This window comes from Hibiscus syriacus, unplaced genomic scaffold, assembly GCF_006381635.1.
Source record: "Hibiscus syriacus cultivar Baekdansim isolate YM2019G1 unplaced genomic scaffold, ASM638163v2 tig00112688_pilon, whole genome shotgun sequence".
In the NCBI taxonomy this organism is placed as follows: Eukaryota; Viridiplantae; Streptophyta; class Magnoliopsida; order Malvales; family Malvaceae; genus Hibiscus; species Hibiscus syriacus.
The window spans coordinates 431426-446062 of record NW_024063384.1 but is presented as its reverse complement, the minus strand read 5'-3'; the positions used below and the strand labels follow the sequence as shown (position 1 = coordinate 446062).

The 14637-nt window shown below is 38.4% G+C and overlaps 1 protein-coding gene and 1 pseudogene across 1 annotated transcript; both read left to right on the top strand.

Moving 5' to 3' along the window:
- Positions 1-329: 329 nt before the first annotated feature.
- LOC120182543 lies at positions 330-3543 on the top strand (annotated as a pseudogene).
- Positions 3544-5223: 1680 nt separating this feature from the next.
- On the top strand, positions 5224-5918 carry LOC120182544 (transmembrane protein 230-like). Its single transcript, XM_039187493.1, has 2 exons — positions 5224-5560; positions 5660-5918. Exons 1-2 carry the CDS (start codon positions 5374-5376, stop codon positions 5779-5781), a joined length of 309 nt encoding a protein of 102 aa, XP_039043424.1. The 5' UTR covers positions 5224-5373; the 3' UTR covers positions 5782-5918.
- The last annotated feature ends 8719 nt before the right edge of the window (positions 5919-14637 follow it).

Here is a 14637-nt window from a genome sequence, read left to right as displayed (position 1 = left end):
ATCTCATTCTTCCTTTTAAAGCCATGGCTGAATCACATATAATGCGACAAACAAAGGAAAAAAGGAAAAGAATATTTCGACTTTCCTTCTCTTTTTGCTTTTCTTTATAACTTTTTTTTACTGCCTCTTTTCTTGAATTTCTGCTGCTTTTGTCTGTCCATTCTTTTGAATCATGTGGAAAAAAGGAAGCAATGGTAATTTTCTTTTACCTCAACAATAATAAGAGAAATGAAAGATCAGGAAGTATAAAGAAGGCAATGTATGTTGTGTGTTTCGTAAAACTCTTCTTCTTTCAACATTCCCAACAGTTTTCTTCTTCGGGTGGTGGTAACTGGTAAGGTTAAGAGAGGTGAGCCATAAGCATAAAGATCAAGAGAAGTTTGTGGAGAGTTTAGGTTACGAAAGAGACGAAGTTTTGACAAGGTGGGTGGTGTTGGGGGGCGGGTTTTGGCCAAGTGATGCGCTCAGGTGCCTATACGGTTCAACAGACACTCACGGCGGAGGCTGCTTCAGTGTTGAAGCACTCTCTGGGGTTAGCAAGGAGGAGAGGCCATGGTCAGGTCACTCCACTCCATGTGGCCGCTACTTTGCTCGGTTCAAGGTCTAGTCTCTTGAGAAGAGCTTGTATCAAGTCTCAGCAGCCTCACCAGGCTTCACATCCTCTTCAGTGTAGAGCTCTTGAACTTTGCTTCAATGTGGCTCTCAATCGGTTACCGACGGCTCCGGGTCCGTTTCTCATCGGGCAACCAGCTTCTCTTTCCAACGCTCTGATCGCAGCGCTTAAAAGAGCACAAGCTCATCAAAGAAGGGGTTGCATTGAGCAACAGCAGCAGCAACAACAGCCTCTTCTTACTATCAATGTAGAGCTCGAACAGCTTATCGTGTCAATACTCGATGACCCGAGTGTTAGTAGGGTTATGCGAGAAGCCGGCTTCTCCAGCACTACCGTTAAGAACAACATCGAGGAGTGCTCATCGGGTGCGGTCCGTGAGAATCAAAGCACTTTCTGGCTGAACCCATTTTTCTTTTCCTCTCAAAAGAAAGCCTCAAGCGACCACATCACGGATTCGACGTCGGTGAAGGAAGATGTCAAGTTGGTTTTCGAGGTTTTTTCGAGGGAAAAAGGAAGAACACTGTAATCGTCGGTGACTGTCTCTCCATGACAGAAGGCCTTGTTTTGGAGCTGAAGGCCAAGATAGAAAGAGGAGAAGTTCCCGAGGAAATGAAGAACGTACACTTCGTCAGGTTTTACTTCCCGCCGCTGTCTTTGAGATTCATGGTAAAAGAGGACGTCGAAAAGCATGTAACCGACCTGAAAAGGCGGGTGGATTCTATTGCAGCCGAGGGAGAGGGTGCCATTATCTACACAGGAGATTTGGGGTGGACTGCGGATGTGAATGTCAATGGAGAACTCCTTGCGTACAGTGCAGTCGATCATCTAGTAACTGAGATTGGAAGGTTGATCTCTGATTATAATTTCTCGAAAACAAAGGTCTGGTTAATGGCTACTGCAAGTTACCAAACATACCTGAAGTGTCAAATGAGGCAACCTCCTCTTGAAGCTCAATGGGCACTTCAAGCAGTTTCTGTTCCATCCGGAGGACTTGGCTTGAGCCTCCATGCTTCCAGGTTTGCAACATTTCCTCCATTAATGTGGTTATTATCTTCTTCCTTGAAATTTTTGAATAATTTAGTATTGTGATCATGCAGTGTCCATGATTCTCAAGGGTTGGAAATGAAGCCATTTGCTGAGCATGACAGGCTCACCTGCTGTGAAGAATGTGCTTTAAATTACGAGAAAGATGTACGGGCGATTAAGTCTAGCCAGCAAAAGCTCTTGCCACTTTGGCTTCAACCTCATGCAAGCCAAAAGGTACACAAAATTTAAGTTAAACTGATCTTTAGAAACAATTTTGAATCAATTCTTACATTTGCAGGATGAAATGCTTGAACTGAGAAGAAGTGGAACAGATTATGCCACAGTTTGCACCAAGTTAGGCATAACCAGAACCATTTGAGTGGAGAAGGCTACCCTTGTGCTTCATCATACCCTTTGAGGTCTTTCACTGATTCTGGTTCAAAGCTGAACCATTCGGTGCCTAAATTCAGACGGGGAAGCTCATGTACCATCGAGTTCGATTTTGGTAATGGTGCTTGCGAGAATCAATCAGGCCAAGCAAACTTGGTCTCTCTTAAGAATGATGAGGATAAAGAGGTAAAGATCACACTTGCTCTTGGTAATTCTCTGTTCTCGAGCTCACAGAGAACAGAAAAAGAGACAAGTGAATTGTGCAAGACGTTGCAAGATAACGTGCCTTGGCAATCTAGGATTATTCCTTCAATAGCCGAGGCCCTGAAGCACACCGTGTCCTTCAAGAAACGTACTTGGTTACTGATTCAGGGGAATGATGTGATCGGAAAACGGAGATTGGCCGGTGCCGTTGCGGAATATGTTTTGGGGTCTGCTGATTTGCTCTTACACATGAACATGAGATGCAATGAGGTAACTTCCTGTTACAATAGACTCGTAAGAGCATTTCGGAACAACGAAAGGCTTGTAGTCTTGGTGGAAAATGTTGATTTGGCTGATACCCGCTTCCTAAAGCTCCTAGCCGATGAATTCAAAACCGGAGTATTCAACGAATCAAGAGACACCGAGGGAGGTATCAGCCGAGCAGTAGTCATTTTAACCGAGTCCATTTGCTCGAGCCACGAAGACGACGAAATTAATCAAGATTCCGTAATCGAGATGAAGCTAATTTTCAGTGAAAAAAGTAGCAGTTTTTGCACACCGGCCTCCGATAACAAAAGGAAAGCCGCCGAGTGGGATGTTAGTAACAAGACCAAAACGTCGAGAATCAAAGACGAAGACGCATCATCCCTCAACAAAGATTTATCAAGCACCCGAGTTTCAAGACTCTTGATCTGAACATGAAAGCCGATGAGGATGATCAAAGTGGGGAAACAGGGGGAGACACTAGTCCAATTTCAAGCGACATAACTAGGGAGACCGTGGCCGGTCCACGTCTACAACTCGGGTTCCTCGAATCAATCCAGAACCGCTACATCTTCGACCGAAATGAATCTCCAGACAACGAGATGAAAGGGTTCTTCATGTCCAAGATGAAGGGAACCCTGGAGGCAACTCTTGGGGGTGACAAGGTGATTAGTTTTAGTGTGGAAGATAAGGTGTTGGATGGTATTTTACTTGGTTCAAGTTATTTTCTACGCAGCCTGTTTGAGAAGTGGCTAAAAGACATTTTTCAAAGGGGATTGGAAACTGTTAAAATTGGCGGGAAAGATGGTATACATGAAATTAGGTTAAGTTATGGGGGTATACGTGGAAATGCAATGGAAAATGGGTACATGGGGACTTGCCTCCCTAGCAAGATCCAAGTTTCTTTCATGGGTTAAATTGGGGTTTTATTTCATTATGTAGAAATTTCCTGACAATACAGAAAATGACCATAGTGTCCTTTGTGTAGTTGGGCTAAATTGGGGTTTTCTCTCTCGTGGTTTTATCATGTGTCTTGTTTAATTAATTTTCAGTGCTGTTAAAATCTTAATCATATTTCTTTTGTTTCTTTTTATAGTTAATAATGCCTATTCTTATCTCATTATTACACCCATATTAAGATAATTACGTAGGATGACCTCAAATTCTGATTTCATTCTTTTTTTTTGGATAAGTAACTTATATTTCATCTAAAAGAAAGCAGCATAGCTGCTACAAAGAATACAAAGAACGTACTAGATCAGACCCCAATTAGTGAAAAAAAAACTAGTTGCATCATCGATCCTATGTATGTAATTCCTATACAACTTGATTTTTACAGCCTCTTTAATCCTATACACAATTGTATCAGCAGAACGAGTATATCCTCTAAAGCACCTGTAATTACGCTCCTCCCAAATGTAATAAAGGAAACCAGACCAAGCAAGCTTGAGAATTTGCACCCGGAGGGATTTACCTTTCAAATTCACGACCAACCAGTTAAGACATTCATCCCAGGTTTGCATGTCATAGCAGATCCCACATGAAGCTGAAATAGATCTCCAAACTTCCTTAGCAAAGAAACAGTCTATGAAGAGATGGTCCCGTGATTCCAGATCAAAGCCACACACAGCACAATCAGTTTCCAAAATCAAACCAAAACGAGCCAACCTATCTTTAGTAGGCAATCTGTTGAGGAAGACCATCCACGAGATAAGGGAAAACTTGGGAATATGACCAGGGAACCAAACGATTCTGTGCCAGTTAACCTTCTCCCTGCTGACTCTAGTGTTATCTCAAATCCATCTGCCTTTAATTTGGCCCCAGACAGTACCAGGAGGAAACAGTCTCCTTGCCTCAGTAGCTTCTTCATAATCCAGCTGAAGTGGCTTTTACAATCAATATCCCAGAAGCTCACATTTTTAAAGTAATACTCATGAAGCCATGCAATCCAAAGAGAACCATTATTAGCCATAATGTTTTTAATAAGCAACAAGCAACAGGTTTTATTCCAGAGAATAAGGTCCCTGAGCCCTAGGCCCCTGAGCCCTAGGCCCCCCTCTGATTTCAATGAACAGATCTGACTCCAGCCCACACGAGCTCCTCTAACAGGGGAGTCACAGCCTTTCTAGAAAAAAACGCATACAAATCCTCTCTATGTCCATAATAATCCCTTCAGGGAGGATGAGTTGTCTGCTCCAGTAGTTAAAGATACTGAAAAGAACAGTCTTAACAAGTTGTAATCTTCCGCCAAAGCTAAGTTTCTTAGTGGACCATTGACTAAGCTTGCCTTTGATTCTTTTCAAAAGAGCAGCACAGTCATTACTTGTGAGTTTACGAGTAACCAGGGGTACCCGAGATACCTAATTGGGAGATGAGCCACCCTAAACCCAGTAGCCAACTGAATCCGATTAAGAAAATTATCAATCCTTATAATTTCATTTTAAATTGATTTTTGAATTTTTAAATATTTTATATTAATTATCAAACTTTAAGATATATGCGAAATGAATAATTCTGATATTATATATATATAAATAGTATTGAAGAAATATTAAATATTCAAGAGGGCAGAATATAAGCTTAATAATAATTTATATTTTACTATTCTACTTATAATTTAAAAAAGTATAAATATTTTATTTCACCTCTAACACAAATATAATAATAATTTAAGCAATTAAATAATATTAATCAACGTAGAAAGCGAGTAACGTCGAGGATGAGGATGCCCAATTTGTTCATTAAATTTGACTTTTGACCTTTCCCCCTTTCTTGTTCTTTAGGTAGCTCAAGAAAATTCCTCCAAAACCCCCCCAAATTCATCTCCTCAAAAATCCAATTCCATAGCAACACTGAAGTGAAAAACAGTAACAACAATGTACGTAGAACACGCCTTCTCGATATCCGACGAGGATATCATGATGGACAATCCCCATGCCATTAACGATCGCCCCCCGTACAAGGAGATCGGCCTCGCCGTCGCTCTTCTCATCTTCGGCACCCTCGGCATCATCTTGGGCATCTTCATGGCCGTTAACAGAGTCGGCGGCGACCGAGCCCATGGTTCTTTTTTCTCTCTTCCTTTAAAAGATCTGAATAAAAAGCTTTAATTTCGTGTAAAGGACGATTGGCTGATTTCCTGGTTTTGATTGATTCTTTCAGGGCTTTTCTTCGCGATACTCGGATCCATATTGTTCATTCCGGGCTTCTATTACACGAGGATTGCGTATTATGCGTATAAGGGATACAAAGGCTTCTCCTTCTCCAACATTCCCCCAGTCTAGACCTGCCCCGCCCTTATGTACAGACCCCTTTTCATTTATTTACTTTGTTTTGAATGTTTCGTTTCTACGGATTCCGTAGTTCTGTTATTGACTTTGTATTTTATTTGTTTCACAGTGCAATTGTGGTCAGTAGTCTTGTTTTTTTGTGGTTGTTTTATGACATAATATCTAATATTACTATATACAGTTTCTTAATGTTACTAATTGTTCCCCAATGTTGTATTGATCCCTTGCATTTGGATAAGTACTTTCCTGCATTAATAGCTTCTGCATACCTTATTAGCTGATGTTATTGTTGTTTGAAGGAATAGATGGAGAGGTTTTGAAGGGTTGTATTTTCTATTCTTGTGGAATTCGTGCATATAATTAGGCTGCAAATTTTTCTATTTTACTCTGTGTTATCTCTGTTTTATGATTTGTGATATGTGAATGTCCAAAAACCTTTCTAATTATCTATTGATACCAGTGTGAATTACCAAGATGTTTACCTAATCGGGTCAGCCATTGTCATATCGGTCTTACAAGTATGTAATTCTTAATCATCGTTTATCATTTTTCATGTCGTGTTTCCACTAGAATCACGTCTGCCATCTTTGTAGAATAGGGTTTATATTAGAGGCAGTATTCTTGGTGCAAGAGGTAGCTCCTGACTGTAATATTCTTAATAGGTTTTTGGGGCATACGTAGATTGTGACTAGTACCAAGATTGATTGTGATGCAGAAAATATGGCTGGTTGCACTAATTGACAATGGTATAGAAAGATGTAGATTGTGAAGGGATGTGTGTGTGTGTGTGTGAGGAGGGACCACTGTCTTAACATTACCCACTTTGTAACCCATCGAACTGAAGCACTAGGTTTCTTTCTCCATTCTTTGCCCGGGTTTTAAACTCAAGTTCCACAAAATCATATCCCTCCTCCTGTGTTCATGACTTCATGTGTATCACTTGACCTTCTCTGGACCATCTCTAATTTGTTTTTCATATTTCTGGATGTGTCCTGGCATGTCCCCTACTTATTTCACTTTGTTGGTGGCCTTTTCACATTCGACAACAATATGAGGAGATTTGACTTGTGTCATTGTATCATTGCTTCACAAATGAAAAGTGAGCCATGAATGTTTAGTTATATGAGCAAGGTAAGATAAATGCAAATCTGGAATCGGTGAATGCTGAAGCAAAGTTGTAGTTGTAGATGCGGGGGATGGTGGTAAGTAGATAGCTGATGAGAAGATTATGGAATAATTCAAGGGGTTCACCTTTAGAAGTATGGAAACTGTGTATATTAAAAAAAAGCTTAGTATTTCTACTGTTTGAAAGAGTTGATTAGGGATTGTTATATGTGAAAGAAACGTGTTCAAAATTTGGAAATGTGGTGAGATTAACATGATGTAAATAAGGAGGGAAGTTGATATGTTGTTTGCTATGAACAAGGGTTAACTCATAGGACCAGAAGGGCTTGAGAACATCTGTGCAACTAATTCTTTTTGAGAAAATCGTCTCAGTGACCAAAAATGCCTTATAATATACGATTTTAACCAACTTTTTTTGGATTTGCCAAAATGACCAACAAAATCGCAACGCGAAATAAAATCGCAACGCGATCCCCAGAATCGCAAATCAGTTTCCAAAATCGCAACGCGATTCTTGACAATCGCAATGCGATTTTCATATTCGCATTGCGATTTTCCATAATCGCAACGCGAATATGAAAATCGCAACGCGAACACATAAATCGCAATGCGTATCCGTAAATCGCAACGTGTATCCGTAAATCGCAACGCGTATCCGTAAATCGCAATGCGTATCCGTATATCGCAACGCGTATCCGTAAATCGCAACGATAATCCGTAAATCGCAACGAGAATCTGTAAATCGCAACGATAATCCGTAAATCGCAACGAGAATCTGTAAATCACAACACTGAAATTTGGGTATATAACTACGCAACAGCAGCAAATCATAAACTAAATCCCTAAATCGCAACTCATTCCATCTCCATCTATCACTCTCTCCGGCGACATCCGTTCCTATATCCAACGACATCCTTCCCAATCCGACAACAGGTTTTAGTTTCGCAGCTCGTCTGTTTAGTAAATTAATTTACAACCATGAAATCATCTAATGTTGATCATGTTTGGATAGATTTGTGTTTTGGAGGGTCATGGGATAATGTTCATGGTGTTTTACAATATATGCCTTACCCATGAATCTTCAACTAAAATTGTCTTTACAAAAGTTAACTTATGAAACTCTAATGCTACGTGTTTCAAATAAATTGAATTTAGAGCCCCTAAGTGGATTTAGGCTATCTTTCAGAGAAATGGTAAAGTTTATTTGTTAACCGACAATGAAGATGTTGAACGATTCATTGGTTACATTAGTGTTTCACAAGATGATGTTACATTGTATGTTGTTGAACCTAGAAGTAGTATTGTTGGGTCAGTAGCGGGTAGTAATCAACTAAGTTTTTCTCAAACCCACAACCTTTCTCTAATCCAAATCCCAATCAACTTTCAGCACCAAATTTCGGTTTTCGTATTGACCAGTTAGACGATGATGAGCCAATAGAAAAAATTGTGAGTACTAGTCAGTATTCGAAATTTGGTCTTGGTCATATCCGGACTTGATATTGGTCAATACACGAATTTTGATGATGTTTCAGAAGAAGAAACAGACCCTGCGTGTAATGATTTTGATATTGGTCAATACCCGAATTTTGATGATGAAACAGCCGTTGCCGAAGAATGTATTGTTGATGATAATGAGGAGGAAGTTACGACTGTGAATGAACATGTTGAACATCCATTCTGTAATTCATATAATCCTGAAGAAGAAAGAAGAAGAAAAAGTCCCCGAAGAAAAGAAAATGCCACGGGCGTATAACTGGAATATGCCAGAATTACTTCAGATACCGGAAGAAGAGTTGGTAAAGAAAGCAGTTGATTGTTACACAAAAGTTATTCGTATCAAGAAAGATGATTGTTTTGATACAAAGGAAGACTTGAAGATAGCTTTGTATACGAAATGTGTGGAAGATGGCTATCAACTAAAAGTTAACAAATCAAGCAAAGATCGTTTCGAAACAAGGTGTATGATTGACAAAAACTGTACGTGGCGTATGATTGCAAAGAGAATAAAAGATTGCGAAATGTTTCAAGTTAGGACTTTTATTGATAACATACATGTTCAAGAACCCAAGTTTTTCCTCACCATAGACAGGCAAACAAAAGGTGTTGGGTGGTTTTCTGGCTGAGTTAATGTTTTTGAATGGCAGGGTATATCGGGGACATGAAATTATGACTGACATGAATGCTCGGTTCAAGATTAGTATATCATATTCTCAAGCTTGGAGAGCCAAATGTTATGCCTTGGAATTGTTGAGGGGGTCGCCAGAAGCATCGTTTGCCCAACTGCCGGCTTATTGTCACAATTTAAAGCTGAAAAACCCTTGGTCGGTAACTCATATCAAAACAGATAGAGATAGACGCTTTGAGTTGCTGTTTATCGCCATTGGTGCTACGGTTAGTAAATCAATATAATTTTGTTGACTCATTTTTGTTAGTTACATGCATTTCACATTTAATGATTATATTTCTTGTGTATATTTTGTAGATTCGTTCGTTTATTACTTGCATGCGCCCAGTTATTATAGTTGACGGAGCACATTTGAAAGGTCGATACCTTGGAGTAAACTTATTAGCAGTAGCCATGGATGCTAACAATGGGATATTGCCAATAGCTTACGGGGTTGGCAAATCTGAAACCTCTGATTCATGGACATGGTTTATGGGGCATCTTAGGGATTGCATAGGTCCTATTAGCAATCTGACAATCATATCCGATAGGGTAAACTCAATTGACAACGCTGTTAGAAGGTGTTTCCCAGATGCTTTTCATGGACTTTGTGGTGTTCATTTGTATAGAAATCTAAAATCAAGGTCTGCTGGTATAAAAAAGCACAAATGGACATACTGGAAGGCTGTAAAAGCTTATCGGGAAGTGGATTTCAATAAGCATATAAATTGTTTAAGACGTGTTTTGCCTCAGTGTGCTCAAACACTAGAAGATGTCGGGTTTGAAAGATGGTCAAGAGTACATCAACTTGGAGCAAGATATGGTTTCATGACGTCTAATAGTGCAGAATCAATCAACGCTCTAAGTCGTCATTCCCGGAAATTACCCATTACTATGTTAATGGAGTTTTTTCGAGCCTCTATTCAACAGTGGTACTACAAGAAAAGAAACCATGCAGGTATTATTTCTTTGAATTCGTAACTTATCATATTTGTAACACCCCCAACCCGTATCCGACCCGGATACGAGTCCGAAGTGACACATTGACTTTTTAAACATTTATTCGTATAAAATAGTGGGTAATTTAAAAACTTTGATAACATTTAAATTATTTCCAAACGTTTACAACAGATATCAGAGTCCATACCATTTATATCTTTAGACTACATGCCAACTACATTCTGTAAACAGTACATACATTTTCTGATCTGACATTTGGTAAGGAAAACTGACATGTCTTGCTCCGCATTACTCTTTACTCTTCTCGAAACCTACGTGGGAAACAATCACACGCTAAGTCGAAGACTTAGTGAGGCATAACAACTTATAATGCACTTTATAACATATATCGCTACATGCATGTTATGTTCTATCATGTTATAGCAATTCCATGCATTTTTCATATCGTACAAAATCATATCATATTAATTTCAGTAAATACATACATACACATAATTCATCATTAACAGTTTATCATATAATCACATACTTTTTCAAACCACTTATAAACCCATCGTATACATATCACATTCAGTATGCTTGGTTAATCACTTTATTAGCCCATGTACACTAGTGAGAACTTAAGGTATGTGAGTACATTGAGGTTGTGCACACATATGCTGTCACCACAGCTCGATCAATGTCCCGAAGGACCAGTCCATAGATTCCGAAGAACCTAGGTAATCAGTCCATATGTCCCGAAGGACATAGGTAAACAGTCCATATGTTCCGAAGAACATAGGTAAACAGTCCATATGTTCCGAAGAACATAGGTAAACAGTCCATATGTTCCGAAGAACATAGGTAAACCCTCGACCCTTGGCATGCCAACTATACCCCTAGCTCTCATATCACATAACATGGCATTATCATTTATAACAGTTCACATTACTTATTCATATTCTTTCTCTTATAACCACATATCTTTTCTTTTCAGTCACGTATCACATGTACGTGTAATCATTGATCTCATAACATATACTTGTTTTCACATATATATTTCATATCATTTCACATATACACTTTCATATCACATGCCATATAAGCTCATAGCTTCTTTTCATATTCTCATAGGAGTACATAATTCATATCTTATACTTTGTTTTCTCATGTTCACATATATCATGTCATATGGCTCATATCTTTCTCATGCAGTCACATAGTTCAGTTCACATATGTTCATATATACATTACATAGCACATACTTCTCATAACATTACATTCAAAAGCATGTTAACACATATAATCATGCATCATACCATTCATGTCATTCATATACGTATAATCATATTCATGCATTCTAACAGAGGAAAAGACTTGTCGCAAGTCTTGTTTCCATTTAGCACCATAAACTAATTAATATGCACTCACCTGGCCTCACTAGTCAATTTCAATCTCTTATCTTTCCCTTTGATCGATCTTACTTGCCAAACGTTCCGGAATTCTTTATGCGTAGAATCTACATAAATGTACATTTCGGGACAATCATTAGATACCTACACCTTGTAATTGGATACTAGCAACTTAACCGAACTTATTAAACCCATATTCCCAATTTTCCTTTAGGGGGAATCGGTTCCCCCCTATGGGGGTATCGATTCCCTCCAGACATTCTGGAATTCTGTCGTTTGAAGGGGTATCGGTTCCCCTTGAATGGGTACCGATTCCCCTTGCCCAGAAATCATATTTTCAACCCGAAAATTCCTTCATTTTCACTCAAACACTTCATATATCATCTCCTTTTCATTCTTAACTCTAGTACACATACTTAAACCAATCTATCTTCATTTATTTCATCTTAAACCTCAAAATCCTATCTTCCATATGAGATTCAAAAATCATACCAAATTTTCAATGTGTTCTAATTCCAATTCTAACACTCCAAATCTCTTAATTTAACCATTGACAAGTCAAATTTAACTTCAAATTCTACTTATCAATTCTTTTCCAAAGTTTCATATAAAAACTCCAAATCTTTAATCTCTCATAACCCCTCCATCATTTGTTTTAAGATGATTTAAGCTTTCCTTAAGCTTATTAATACCCAAGAATCAAACTAAGCTTAAAACTTAAGAATTAACCAACTGAATTAACTTACCTTTTGTAGCTAGCCCCACGTGAAGAAGAGAAAGCAAGAGAGAAAAGCTTCCAGATAGCTCTCTTCCACGTTTTTCACTCTTATAAAAGGGAAGAATATCTTTTAAAGGAAAAGACCATACTACCCTTAATTTCCTTTAATAATTACCAAATAACCTTTAATATAAATTCAAATAATCATTGAATTCTTTCATTCTTATACTTTAGTCACCAAATTCTGAAACTCTACAATTTGGTCACTAACCCGGTATTGCGGATGTTACAATATTTATATATTTTACTAAGTATTGTTTATTTAAATTTACAGGAACATTGGAACATCGTGTTACACCATGGACTGAAAAAAAGATAACGAAACGTGTTGTGAAGTCAACGTCATGGAGTTGAACCATGTTCAAACACTTGTTTCAAGTACGGATAACTTAAATGGGCTAGTCGATCTAATGCAAAGACGTGTAGTTGTATGAAATGGCAAACATCTGGTTATCCGTGTGGCCATGTTATAAAAGTTGCTCTTCATTTAAACCAAGATGATTTAAGCGCATACGCTATGGATTGCTACACTACAGAAGTTTATCGACAGACTTATGCCGAGATTGTCTACCCTATTCCACATCCTTCTGAGTGGGACATACCAGATGACTTACAAACAGTTTTGCCACCAACCATGGACAGAAGGCTACCTGGCCGACCAAAAAGTCAGATCGTATACCGTCTAAGGGTGAAGAGAAGAGAGATCGACATGTAGTCGGTGCAAGGAAAGTGGTCATACAAGGTTGACATGTGGATCATCAGTGCCATCAAAATCTTTTCCTCTACCAAAATATGGATCCTCATCAAAATCCAAAGCTCATATGGTGTCAAGCAAAAGGCAATCATCTTTAAAATCCCAATCACAATTGGCTTCACCTTTTGGGACTGTTAACTTAGGTGATTTTTAAATGCAAACGTTTTATTATGTGGATTTTATGTGTGAACTTTTAACATTTTCAGTTGAATTAATGACTCAGGCCAACCATTTTGACTTAACCAACTCTTGTTATTCAGTTATTATCACTTATAGCAGCATTTGACTATCGCAACACGGAAATTACAATCGCAACGAGAGAATCGCAATGCGAAATGAAAATCCCAACAAGAAAATCGCAATGCGGAAATGAAAATCGCAATGCGAAATGAAAATCGCAACGAGAGAATCGCAAAGCGGAAATGAAAATCGCAATGCGAAATGAAAATCGCAACGAGAGAATCGCAATGCGAAATGAAAATCGCAATGCGAAATGAAAATCGCAACGAGAGAATCGCAATGCGGAAATGAAAATCGCAATGCGAAATGAAAATCGCATTGCGATTCTCTCGTTGCGATTTTTCATTTCCGCATTGCGATTTCATTTCGCATTGCGATTCTCTCGTTTCGATTTTCATTTCGCATTGCGATTTTCATTTCAACATAATGCAGATTGAAATCAACAAAATCAATTACATTTCAATCAATTAAACAAGCACAAATAAGAATTATGTTCGCATCAATTACACAAATCAACTTTTAAAAATCATCTTTTACAAATCAATTAAACAATCAAAAAATAAGCAATAATTCTTATTTCCAATCATCTACTATTGAATCAACTTTTACAAATCAATTAAACAATCAAAAACAATCAATTAAACTATTGAATCAACTTTTGCAGCCATACATCATTTTCACGCAGTTCACTTCTGAGATTAACCTGCAGAAACCAAACATTTGCTCAAACAACACTTTCTACACATTTAAAACCTACAAACAGCAAATTATTCTATTCTAGGTATTAACCAAACATTTCAAACCAAAAGTCTATAAACTTACCAATTGTTTATGGACATTTTATAACGCGGATGCAGGTAGGCAGCGTCTCGTATATATCGATTTAGCCATATAATGCCGAAACCACAAGCCTACTGCTCTATCTCTATCGGTGGGAGGTAGATACTTGGTGCTTCCCGTCGTCAAACGCTCCAACGCCAAGCATACGAGAGGACCACAATCTCCTCTGGCTCCTCCCGTTTGTTGTGCGCGGTCTCGTCTCTAATAACTGTAATATTGAGCTTCTTTGGCTTCTTGTTTCCAGAACGAGTCCAATATTGATCGCATCCAAGAATTTAGCCAAATGAGAGCTCCATCCCTTAATCTCTCTTAAATCAGCCAATGATATAATTATCATGCTGTCATACACTATTGTCTTAAGGGATGGGACCTGAAGCTCGACAAGAATCCAATGTTTACGTTCCAAAACAGGGATAAACACCTGCAATCATAAGTAATAATTCATTCATTTGCGCACTTATTTCATAAACCTTTAAACTCAATCTAAAATAAATACTAACCTTATCGCCTCCCCCATGCAGGATAAAGTTTAGCTTGTCCATTGCCAAATCAAATGATTCATCTCGTGATTCTTCAAGTGAACGGCGTTAAAGACGTC

What these genes read in the sequence shown, in the direction of transcription:
- LOC120182544 (XM_039187493.1), top strand. Translation starts at nt 5,374, where the DNA reads ATGTACGTAGAACACGCCTTCTCGATATCCGACGAGGATATCATGATG. An exon ending in CGGCGGCGACCGAGCCCATG is followed by an intron (nt 5,561 to 5,659) that starts GTTCTTTTTTCT and finishes TGATTCTTTCAG; the next exon opens with GGCTTTTCTTCGCGATACTC.